The sequence below is a fragment of the Corylus avellana genome, chromosome 11 (genome assembly GCF_965113065.1).
Source record: "Corylus avellana chromosome 11, dhCorAvel1.hap1.2, whole genome shotgun sequence".
NCBI classification, from domain to species: Eukaryota; Viridiplantae; Streptophyta; class Magnoliopsida; order Fagales; family Betulaceae; genus Corylus; species Corylus avellana.
Genome location: NC_142500.1, coordinates 10,931,142 through 10,943,565, shown reverse-complemented (window position 1 = coordinate 10,943,565; position 12,424 = coordinate 10,931,142). Strand labels below are relative to the sequence as shown.

The window sequence follows — 12,424 nt, the reverse complement described above, 5'->3', positions numbered from 1 at the left end:
AAAACAAAACACAATGCACTGTAGAAAATTTCTCACCTTTTTCATAGGAATATTTTTAATAAAACACGTTAATTTTTTTAGGTGTCGAAGCTCATTATTACTTTTCACAAAAAAAAAAAAAAAAAAAAAACCTCACACTACACTTTTTAGAAAATTTCTAACCTTTTTATAGGAATATTTTGAGAAAACTTGTGAATTTTTTCATGTGTATAAGTAAACTTGTTAGAACACTATCAGCAGATACCCAATCACTCATTCACTTCCCTCTATATAGAGAAAATCTAAAAAAAAAAAAAAAAAAAAAAAAATCACAAAAAATATCTTACAATAGGTTCCTTATTGCTTTTTTAAGCATTAGAAATGTTACAATGTTTTTCAATGCATTGAGAAGTACTTTAGCTTTCCTATAACTTTTTTATTCATATTTTAATACAAATATTTATCTCTCATCTCCACACTATTTGCCTTTCATTCGGGATTGTATTGGAATTTTATAAAAAAATGTGGGAGTAGGGTAGGTAGGGAATTTGAATTTTATAAATAAATAATATTTTAATAGTATATGGAAAGATAATAGAAACTATTGTGGAGTGTATTTGGTTAAGGAAACAAAAAATAATTTTGTTCCTTAGGAAACATCATAGAGAAATAACTACTAGTAGTCTTACTAACAAAACAAAAAACTAGAGAGGTGGCCACCCTTAACAGAGTAAAGAGAGTGGTCGCATGGCCACCTGTATCATGCTCATAGGAGACCGTGTGGCTACCCTAATAGGACAAAGGTGGTTCAATAGCCATACCAACAAGTTTGAGATGGCTGAGCGGCCACCCCCACTAGATCGGGGGGTGTCTGCAAGGCAACTTATCTATTTTTCTTAATTTTTTAGTAAGTTAGTCTTTACTCTTTTTTTGCTTTAAACAAAAAAAAAAAAGGTATGTTTGGTGTTTGTCTCTTTGAAGACACTACACACTAAAAAGCTTATCGTACAAATTTCTTGTGTAGATCTCGCAAAGAATACTTTTCAAATGTAGATCTCATTCAAGGCGCAGGTTGGGAGGGTTGAGAGGGGACAAATGCTCCCCTCACCTCTCAAAAAATCTCCTTTAAACCCTAGAAGAATTTCTCTAAATGTTTTTGTTACCTACCTTCAACTGCTTATCAAATTCACGAATCACGCTTTCTGTCATTGTTAAAGACGTTTCGGTAATTAGGTCGGAGTTCAGACCAAGGTTGAAGTCGATGCGATACAAGTCTTCTATATTTTATAAAAACGCACAATTCAAGCCTTGTACTTTGTTTACCAAAAAAATGCATTGTTTAACTTATTTAGCTAAACGCTCATCTAAAATATTCATTATGTTATGTTCAATGGATTATGGGCCCACAATCCTCAAATTGGACAAAAGTTGCGCCATGACGTGCGTCTCCTCATAGATTATTTATGGTCATGATAGACTAATTACCTCTTTTTTTCTTTTCTGAGCGATCAATTACTTATTTTTTGAGTAACTCTATATAAGATCTGATTTTTAAACAGTCTCTTTCAAAAGTAAAGATTTTTTGTTCAACAATCTTTTCTGAGCGATTCTACTAATAATTATCATGTCTAAATCAAATTAATTATTAATGTAATAAGCGATTATTAGATAATGTAAAAAAAATAAATAAAAGATTGTAATTTGTAAAAGCGAGCACAAGAATTCAGCTATCAACCGCCTATCTGTATTAATTATAGACCGGACCCGCTTATCTCTCTCTTTCCTTCCCCTTGTGGGTGTGGGTTTGTTTTGATAGAAGCCATGTTTTACGGTAAACAAACTTTTGAATATTTCCACCATCTGAATGTCCCATTCAATCCAACAAAAAAGAAACTTGCTTGATGACTCATCTCTCATCCACCCTTCTCCTTCTCCAACCTTGAGACCCAATCTTCTTCTTCCTAATTTGCAAACGAATCCCAATGAACGACATGGATGATGACAAAGAAAATTTCTTAATCCAGGTTTTGGATATATAGTTAGTTAATTCTTCATCTTTTTTGTTTTTTTTGTTTTGTTTTTTTGTTTTTTTTTTTGTTCTTGTTGAGACGTAGAAATGGCTGCACCGGATCCAAGTGCAGGAGGCACGTTCATATGGGTAATCTCTACCGTTTTATTTGTGTCTCTAGCAGCCGGAGGTGGCTGCCTTGTACTGTACATAATCCAACCTGACTCAGATTACGCTTCTTGGCTTCCCTTTGTTGGGGTGGCATTGGTTTGCCTTCCTTGGTTGTTTTGGATGCTCACATGCCTCTACCGAGTCATTTCCCGAGCATGCGGAGTTCGAGTTGCTGCCAGCGGTGGTAGAGGAGGACGACAAGGCGGCAGTGGTGGTGGTGGTGCATTCGATCAAGGAGGCTCTGCTCGTGCAAATGTGGTGAATAATAATAATAATGCAGCAGCAGCAGCTCGCGTGGAGGCGCCTCCACGCATAGTAGAGACTCTGCCGGTGAGGTCTCCTGAAAGTGAGGCAAGAAGACGCGCTCAATTTGAAGCTATTCTAGCATTAGACGAGGAAGATGAAGAAGAAGTGAAGGATAAAAAGAAGACTAGATCATCCTCAAACCATTCAAGCACCGATTTGTCAATGGCTTCACATGAGAGTGAAATGCCATTGGCCTTATCCATGGCATCTTGATGATCACCACATTCATCATATCCATATATGAGTAAGCCATATATATTTATGCCTATCTTCTGCTCTGAATGGATTATGATTCTTCTGATCAATGGATAACATTTTTCACCCTACGTATACCTATACATGATACATTCTTCATCGTCATACATACATTCATTACATGTACATATATACTGCTCCGTACATACCATAAATCCTGCCTTATTCTTGAAACATCTACCCCATCTGCAATATTGTCTGCTTGTGCATACTGGACTTCATAAATTTATTGTCATAGATATGATCTTCATTCAAAGCTTTGTATCTTCATCATTGCAAAATTAATAGTCCTTGAAAAACAGTTTTATAGGGGAAAAAACAATTGAATCTTTTTTCTTTTTCCTTTTTTCCATTCCTTGATTCGTGTGTAAGTCATAATACACGAACGACATTTTTGCTCATTAGAGAAAAATTCCAGCTCAACATTTAACATCTCTATTTTTTTTTTTTTTAAAAAAAAAGTAAAATCAGCCCATGTTATTTGCCTGATTTGTAATTAGCTCCCTATGATATCAAAATGAACTCAAATGTCCCTGAAGTATACAAAAAAAAAAAAAAAAAATTTAGTCTCCACTGACTTAATAGATTTTGATAGCGTGAAACGTTAGAGCCAATAAAATTGTTACACATGTTCTATTTAAGTAACTGTCGCTCGCACTAACAGAAACTGTTAAATTAAGGTGCGGAATTTGACTATATGGAGTAAATTGTTTTTTTTTTTTTGCATATCTCAAAGACTTCTAAGTTCATTTTGATTCCATAGGGATCTAACTGTAACTCAAGTAAATCACATGGACTCATTTTGCATTTTTTTTCTTTTCTTTTATTTTAGATGTTGATATTTATTATGAAGAGGAGCAAACGGACTGGTTTTTTGTCATACTTTTGCATGCTTTACAACTTTTGCTTTTTACGGTAGATGTTCAGAAAACTCTTTTAGTAGGGCAATGGATAGAATTTAGTAGTCGTTCCGTAGACTCATGTGCTTTTGTTTTTGTTCTTTGTTTTTTGTTTTGTTTTGTTTTTTGTTTTGTTTTGTTTTTTTTTGTTTTTTTATATTATTTAAATTTGATGTGACTTTTAAAATTACTATTAAATTTGTAATAAATTACTATTGAATTTTTATTCAAACATATCACATATCAAAGCATGATATGTTCATTTGTGCCTTTATTTTTCAATTTTTAGAGTCAACTTAACCAGACTTGAAAAGGGTAAAGGTAAATTTATTCTAAATCTTAAGTGTTAAGTGCATAAGAAATTATTCGTTGTTGGGGTTTGCGTATCTTGATTATGTGATTTATCTTCTAGCTAAGCAAACTGCAAATTCTACGGATGCATGTTTGTTGAAGGGAGATCTCCCATTTTACATGTGTGATCTGTGCGCGTGAGTGCACTTGCTTTCAGATAATTCTAATGCAATACAAACACGAAGAGAGATTCCACCTGTTCTTCTCTTCTCAACAATTATTGATTTTTGCATCATGTTGTTGCTTGCCTCTATATATATATATATATATATTGTGCAAAAACCATTTATGGTAAATAACTCAAAACAATTGTAGACAATAATATCAAAATTTACATGGCTCCCTCAATAAGAGGTATGTCCACAAATGAAAGCAATCACAAAGAATTTACGAAAGAAAGATGGAATACAAAAAAGAATAAAAAGAAACAACTCAAAACTCAAAGCATGAGGCCTTGTTTGGCAAAAGACTTGGTTGTGAGTTTTGGCTTGGAATGGATTGATGTGATATAAAGTAAATAGAAGTATTTGAATTTTTTACGTCAAAAATTGAAAAAAAAATTGCTTTATATTGAGTTTTTTATTTGAATAGTAATAAAAAGTGATTGTCGTGATCTAAAAAGTAAGAATGTTTGGGAGTTGGAAAAAACAATAATAAAAAAAATAAAGTGAACTTAATTAGGCCTTTTGCAAAAACACGTCTTGAAAAAAGAAAAAGAAAAAGGTGATACTCCAACCAAATACCAGTCATGTGCAACACATTGTTATATAAAGATAATCAAAGAATGAAACAATAATGGAGCAAATAAACCTAGGTGGAGATCACGTACCCTAGTGGAGTAGGGTTCAAGTGCACAGTGATGAATGCCAAATATTGCATAATTGGGTCCCTTAATTTGCATTTGTTAATCCTTTACCTTTATTATGATATGATGCTTTGTGTTAGTTTCGATGTTTTATTGTTTTACAGGTTGCAAAGGGAAAACTGCGGTCTTAATGTGAAAGATGCACAGAAGTTGGGAAAAGAGCAATTCTAGAAGTGGGATCAAGCCCACAACACTACGCTTGAGCGCATCTGCTCTCGAGCCCTGCAAGGGCACGTTTGAGCACACCCTGCCTATGCCCAAGTAAGCAGTGCCCGTAACGACCCCAATGGGCAAGTCAATTAATTAGTAATTGATCCCATGTTTCGTCTCCCAACCATATCCCTCACGCGACAAGGCTCAAGGATTTCAACCCCTCGTAAACGAGAGACCTCAGCGGAAGACTTTCTAAACTATAGGAATACAGAGCATTACATACACAGCCACACATTCATATACCAGAGTAAACAAAATACCTCATAATATAAAGATAATCATCAAATGTACTGGTCATCAGACCATCATCAAATAAGGTTACAACCCATAATATAATTGTCTTAACAAAAGATCAACAGATCAAATCCTAAGTTTAAGCAAAGCTAAAGAGATAACAATCTCGATCATGTCTACTCAAGTGGTTCCTCCATCAATTCACATAGAATGTAACCAAATTGGATCCATGTCCTGTTAAGTGCCAAAATGTTAATATTTTAGCCCTTAAACTTATTTGTGTTAATTCCTTAGTGTTGTTAGTTTGTGCTATTTTACTTCCTTTTTGTATTTTATTTGTTTTATAGGTGTTTGGAAGAAAAGAGAGCATTCCTGGAAGTATCGGGCTTAAAGGACAAAATTGTGAAAAAGCTAGAAGATTTGAAACAAGCAAAAGTATTCTAGTAGTGCGATTGATCGCAAGAGACCTGTGATCGAGCGCACTTCCAGAGAGGTCCAGACGTGAAGAGCGAGGCGTGCACTTGTATGCACAAGAGAAGACTCAATTACAATGCGATCGAGGGCAGAAGACATACGATCGATGCAGAGGTGCGATCAAGCGCACAAGGGCTACGATCGAGTGCACCCGTGTGTTGGAGAATTCCAGAAGTTGCGGCCAGACTTCCTTTGCTTTCCATATTAGGGTTTTTCTAGTCCTAGTTGCACTAGGAGTAAATGTTTAGCAAATTTATTTGACTCGGAAGTTCACGAATCGTTTGCAATATAATGTTTTGCAAGTGTGAGGTTGATCCCACAGAGAATTGTGTTTTTGAAGAACAATTTATAACTAAACTAATTTTATTCTAACCTAGTTCCAAAAAAAGTTTGAATTTTGAGTTTTGAAAATTAAAGGATAAACATAAATAAAATAAAATAAAACAAAAGATAAAGACTAAGGTTTGGGAATCCACACTCACTGAATCATAACAACATACTCCATGTTCATCAATATTTACCCGAAGTTCTCACAATTAAAATCTTAGATATGTTTTTTTATGCTTTAACAGTTAATCAAAATCATCCCATATATCCATTCATTGCACAAATCACAAAAGGAATCCAATATCAATGAAATCATCAAATGTATCTGTAAATCACAAAAGATATCCAATTTTAATTGAAACACCTAATGTATCTGTAGAACAAATCACAAGGGATATCCAATTTTTAGGCAAATAAAATCAAGCAATCAATTGTATTGAATTATCTCAAATCATCAAGTGTATCCTTGAATAACAAAAGATATCCAAGAATCATTCAATCCAATTGAAAATGAGTGAAACAATTGAAATATAAAACACAATAAAATTGGATAAATCAAGACTTACATAAAAGTGATGTTGTTCTTCATCAGTGAGGTTTCATCCCCAACTTTAGTTGGGAATTTAGCTCCACATAAAAATAAAATCTAAACCTAAACCTAAAGAAAAACTAAACTAAAGTTGTAGAATTTTGCTCTCTGGACTTGTGTATCTTTCTTGAATACAAAGAGGTCTATTTATAGGATTAAGAGAGTCCTAGAAGCCCTAGTAAGCTAAGATAATTTGTAGGTCTATCTCCCAGACCAAATAGAAGTCTGAAATCGGAATAGGATTCATCCAGATTTGTGTTCTTTTATTGCAGGGTGATTTTGGCATAGTAACCATCCGAATTAGAAAAATCTTATTTCACAATGAACTATAGTATGTTGAGTTATATTTCCAATGGCGCTTGAATCACCTCAATTCGATACTCTAGTGGAAAGTTATGGTCAAAATACTGAGATATTTGCATAATTTAAATTTGAATAAAATCTGAAATTTTATCAAATCTGAAATTTAATCCAATTTAACATTTTCTTGGATTTGGTTAACCACATCATCTAGGTCTTCTCAAAGTGTGCTTTCTTCCAAACTTTGTATTTTTCCCTTTAAAGCTGTAGTTTTTCTTTAACGACCTATAAAACACTAAAAACACAAAGCTAAAACAAAACATTAGATAATGACACAGCTAAATGATTAACTAATGTAAATAAAGGGGTCCAAATATGCAATATTTAATACCTATCACTAAACCCTACGATTTTACTAGGGTTTTTAGGTTTTCTAGAGTATTCCTAAGCCTATAAATAGATCTCTAAACCTTTAGAATAATCATCCATCAATAGACAACTTTGGGGGAGGAATTTGGAGGCTACTTCTAGGAGCGGTGTTTGGTTCTTTCTTTCTGATGTGCAAAATATCTACCTAAATTAATAGGTAAATAATTGTACGTTTTACCTGCAAGTGCACAAGGTCAACATAGTAGTATATGGTGCAAGTACAGGATCATTCTCACGAGGATTGCTGAATTTATGTTTAAAAATAAATTCCTTAAGTAAAACAAAGATTGATTGGTTAAGTGATGATAATAAAAGTTAGGGCTTTGATATCCACCACTAATAATATTTAGTTAATACAACAATATGCCAATGCTTTGATCATGTTATGCATATCTAATGTTTGTCAACCTAAGGGCATGGCGTATACTCCTAAGGCTATAGATTTCCCTAAGCAACGAGTTAGGCATGGCGTATACTCTAACTCTTTTCTTTTCTAAGGGATTTAGCATGGTGTATACTAAGTTGTTCCTTAGGAAAGCATATATTTTATGGAAATCGACAAACACATGAGACCTAGGGCATGACATAAACTCCCGGTTCCCATGTTGATTAACCCAAGAATTGCGGTGTGGATTCTTTTGTTACTTATGTTAAACCCAGGACTCGGCCATCCAAAGTGATTTAACTAACTAGTCCATACCACATGCATATGTTGATCAGGCACACACATATGAGGAATTCATGCAAGTAGGCATTAATCAAGTTAAATAGCATAACAAGATCATCACAGGGGCGCCAACATTGAAATATTAACGAAACATAATTATGGCTTCAATCTAGCCCTACTAATTAAATTAGCTACTCATAAAATTGATGTTAAACATCTTCATGAAATAAAAGAAAAGAAAAGAAAAGAATAAACCCGAAACTTGAACTTCAAGAGCTCCTCTTCTTCTCCTTACAAAGTATATCTATTCTAGAGGCTTAAGGGTCTATTTATAGGTTTTAGAAGTCCTTAACAAAGTAGTAAAGCTAAGGATTTCGTACTGTTTCAAAACCTATTACAATTGGGAGTTGGAAAACCCTAATCTGGAAAGAGGAACATTCTAGCTGCCACTTGATGTGTCTCCTACGCACGGGTACGATCGATCGCAGCCCGTATGCGCTCGATCGCAGGTCTGCGATCGATCCTCTTTTGGCATGCGCTCGATCGCTCCTGGCCTAGACTGTGCTTTGTCTTCTCGGGTACTGCGCTCGATCGCAGTGTCAGGGAGCTCCAATTTTCTCCATCTTCTCTTTTTGAGCCCAAATCATCTAGATTTACTTCATTTTCTTCCAAAAGCCTAGAAAAGTATGAAAAACACAAAAATGAATTAAAATGGCCTAATTAACTAAAACCAAAGGATTAAAACATGTAATTTAAGGGCTGAAAATGTGAATATTTTAGCACTTATCACACCCCCCAAACTTACATATTGCTAGTCCCTTAGCAATACAAAACTAAAAATAGGAATGGAAAAACAGAAAACTAAAGATAAATTCATCTTTCGTGGGATGTACAATTGTATTTCTCGTATGCAACAAGCCTTTTAAACCCCTAGGAACTCCCTAGTGGACGAGTGAAGTCTTGTGAGGGTTTTCCAAAAATGTTACCCACAAACATCATGCACAGTTCATGTTATTTCAAAATTAAAGCATCACTTCAAGATTATGATTTTCATTCATCAGCAAACTTAAAAAGATGAACTCCATCTTCACAATGAATTGGAATCTCAAAGTGCAATTACTTACAAAGGACATGCTAAATCATCACAAGTTTGAAATTTGTGTACAGTGAATTAGTACAAAATTATGAGGCTTCCAAATCTTTCCAATATGCAATGTCTCCTTATCTCAGAATTCACTAAAATTCTTATTAGAATGACACACTGGCATATTTCTTTTTCTTTCTTTTTTTCTTTTTTTTTTTTTTTTTTTTCGGTCAGGTTGTGCAATGTTGGTTCCCTTAAGCTTTCTATTTGACCCTTGTAATGAGTGTTAAGTCAATGACTCCCAAACCAGATGGTTTTAGGGCATTAGGTGTAAAGACACCCCTAAGGACCTATTAACTCGAGTCAAAAAGGCTACAAAACCAACTAACCATGACATTGATCAAATCCAAATTTTTCACCTTTTGATGTGAACACTCAATGCTTTGAGGCAAGAGGTCCGGTTACTCATTGAAACGCCATCAATGATCATTTATTTATTCTTTTTATTTTTATTTTTTTTAATTTTTTTTTATTTCATCACTATATATACCATAGAGTCATCTAATAAGTCATCCAATTTCATCCAAGATGCAAAAACACACATATTAGACCTCATGTCATTCTTCACAAATTATGTGCTAATGTGCTTGAGTGCTTAGATTAAACATGTAATTTTTCAACTGTCCTCAACAAGTAACCAAACTAACAGATTCACTCATCAGATCATGTGTTCAAAATTTTAAGCTTACTGATGAATTCAAGCCACAATTCTTTTTGATCAACTTAAAATTTTAGAGCAAACATGAACATGCATAACGTTTCTTTGTTTTTTTTTTTTCCAAATAAACAAGCAAACACACAAAACAAATAACATGAAATTGGGACAAAGTGTGTGTGAACATGTGTGCCCATACCCCCAAACTTAAATGACACACTGTCCCCAATGTGTCTAAGTAAAGGAAAGAATGTACCCGGGAGATGGTCGACATAGTCTTGGAAAGCATGGCTCATAGCACACCCCCAAACTTGAATCGAAGCACACTTGTCCCTGCAAAATAAGAAAACACACAAACAAGTAAAAAAAAAAAACTAAACTAAAAATAAATAAAAAGATTAACTTAAAACACACTAAACAAAACAAAATAAAAAGATAACTATGGGATGCTGCCTAAGTGCGCTCGATCGCACGCATGGTGCGCTTGATTGCATTTGCGCAAGGCTGTGCATCTATAGGTGATGTGCGCTCGAGCGCACATTAGGTGCGTTCGATCGCACTAATAGAATGTACAACAGTCAAAAGTCGGTTACTACGCTCGATCGTACTCAGGGTGCGCTCTATCGTAGTAACAGAATGCAATGAAACCACAAGTGAAGACCTGCGCTCAATCGCAAGCAGGTTGCAATCGATCGCAGTAACATAATGTAAAAAAATACATGGCAAAAGACATGAAACACTAAAACACTAAAGTAAAACAAAACACTAAGGAAAACAAAATAAAATAAAACAAACAACAAAATAAAAGGATATGCTATGGGGTGCCTCCCATGAGCGCTAAGTTTAACGTCTTCAGCCAAACTGTGGCACTTTAAATTTGAAGCTCCAATCTTTTCGTCTCTTGCACCAAAGGGAATGAATCTTTTCGGTTGCACGGTGCTTCCTAGTGTCTATAGATCGGGGAAGACCACTTTGATTTTTCTTAAACAATTGCTCTTCCGGTGGGGAATCATGAACTGGAATAAAGTAAGAAGAAAACTCAGGAAGCTTCTCTATCTTGATGTCCTCAATTTTCTCATGTGGTCGCTCTAACAGACTTCTCTCTTGGCCTCTTGGTGTTTCAGGAATGAGAGCTAATGGTGAAAAAATCTTAGTGCTCTCTTCTTTTTCCTGATGTGGCTCCTATGGAATTTCAATTTGCTCCTCTGTCCCCTCTTCCACTTGATTTTCCGCCACCTTTTCGCTCCTCAATGTGGTAATTTCTTACTCATGATAGAAGGTGCACTCTTCCTCCATGTACTGTTCATTGGGGTGTTCCATCAACTGCCTTTGACAGTCTTCTTTTTGGTATTGGTGAGGCCTATTGATGCGGAATGTACTTAGCTCCTTGGCCAATTGTCCCACTTGTACTTCTAGTCTTTGAATGGCTTGATCATGCCTTGTATTGATTTGTTCTTGCGCAAACACAAATTGTTGTTGTGAAGTCACCAATTGTCGTACAAGATCCTTCAGGTCATCCTTCTCTGGCTTTTAAGCTGGTTGGACTGCTTGTTGGAAATTGCTTTGCTGTCCTTGAGGGTTCCGAATGTTCCTACTTTGACTCAATGAAGAATTGAGGTGGTTGTGCCACCCTGAATTATAAGTGTTGGAGTAAGGATTGTTCTTGGGAGGATAAGTGTGCTGTCCCACATAATTCACCTCTTCTTGTTCTGCATATGGAGATAAAGGATATGTCTTAGTGGTGTGATCTAAATGGGAACAAATAGCACATACCTGGTTTGGGGTGTCCCATTGCAGAGGTGAGATTTTCTGGGCAGTCTTGGCCTTGACAATCATGTCCAACTTCTTCTCTATGGCAACCTTCTGATCTTGTAGTAGTAGATCCAATTGAGAGGAATATGCATGATTTTTAAGAGCTCGAGCTTGCCATGGGAAATTTGACTGTTGGCTCCAGGTTGGGTTGCAGGAATCAAGATAGTTGTCGTTCCTCGGTCTAGAGATCGATGTGTTCTTATGCCCAAAAATTTTGTTAGGAATTTGTCTTATTGAAGGACATTCTTTAACATGGTGATAAGGGTCGTGGCATAAAGAACACGGTCCATGGGGTGTCGGAATGCCTCCCCACATATGTGAAATTAAAAATAACAAAAATAAGTTAAAATTAAAAGGGAAATAAAAACTTACTAATATGCAGACTCGAATGACCCTGCATGAAACAAAAGAAAAAAATCAGATCTATAATTAGTGCAGTAACTGTGTTGCTCTCTGGATGTGTGATCGATCGCACCGTGAGTGCGCTCGATCGTACTGGTGCGCTCGATCGCCCTGGTTGGGTGATCGATCGCACCTTCAGAGGCAAAACAGGAACTACGGAAAAAACTATAAAAACAGAAAAATTTAAAACAAAAACAAACTAAGGAAAATAATTCCAAACAAATCAAACAATTCCCGGCAACAGCGCCAAAAACTTGATGTACAAAATATCTACCTAAATTAATAGGTAAATAATTGTACGTTTTACCTGCAAGTGCACAAGGTCAACATAGTAGTATATGGTG

At 35.3% G+C, this 12,424-nt stretch overlaps 1 protein-coding gene across 1 annotated transcript; it reads left to right on the top strand.

The window, feature by feature from the left end:
* Nucleotides 1-2,095: 2,095 nt before the first annotated feature.
* On the top strand, nucleotides 2,096-2,677 carry LOC132165060 (uncharacterized). Its single transcript, XM_059575566.2, has one exon. It carries the CDS (start codon nucleotides 2,096-2,098, stop codon nucleotides 2,675-2,677), a length of 582 nt encoding a protein of 193 aa, XP_059431549.2.
* The last annotated feature ends 9,747 nt before the right edge of the window (nucleotides 2,678-12,424 follow it).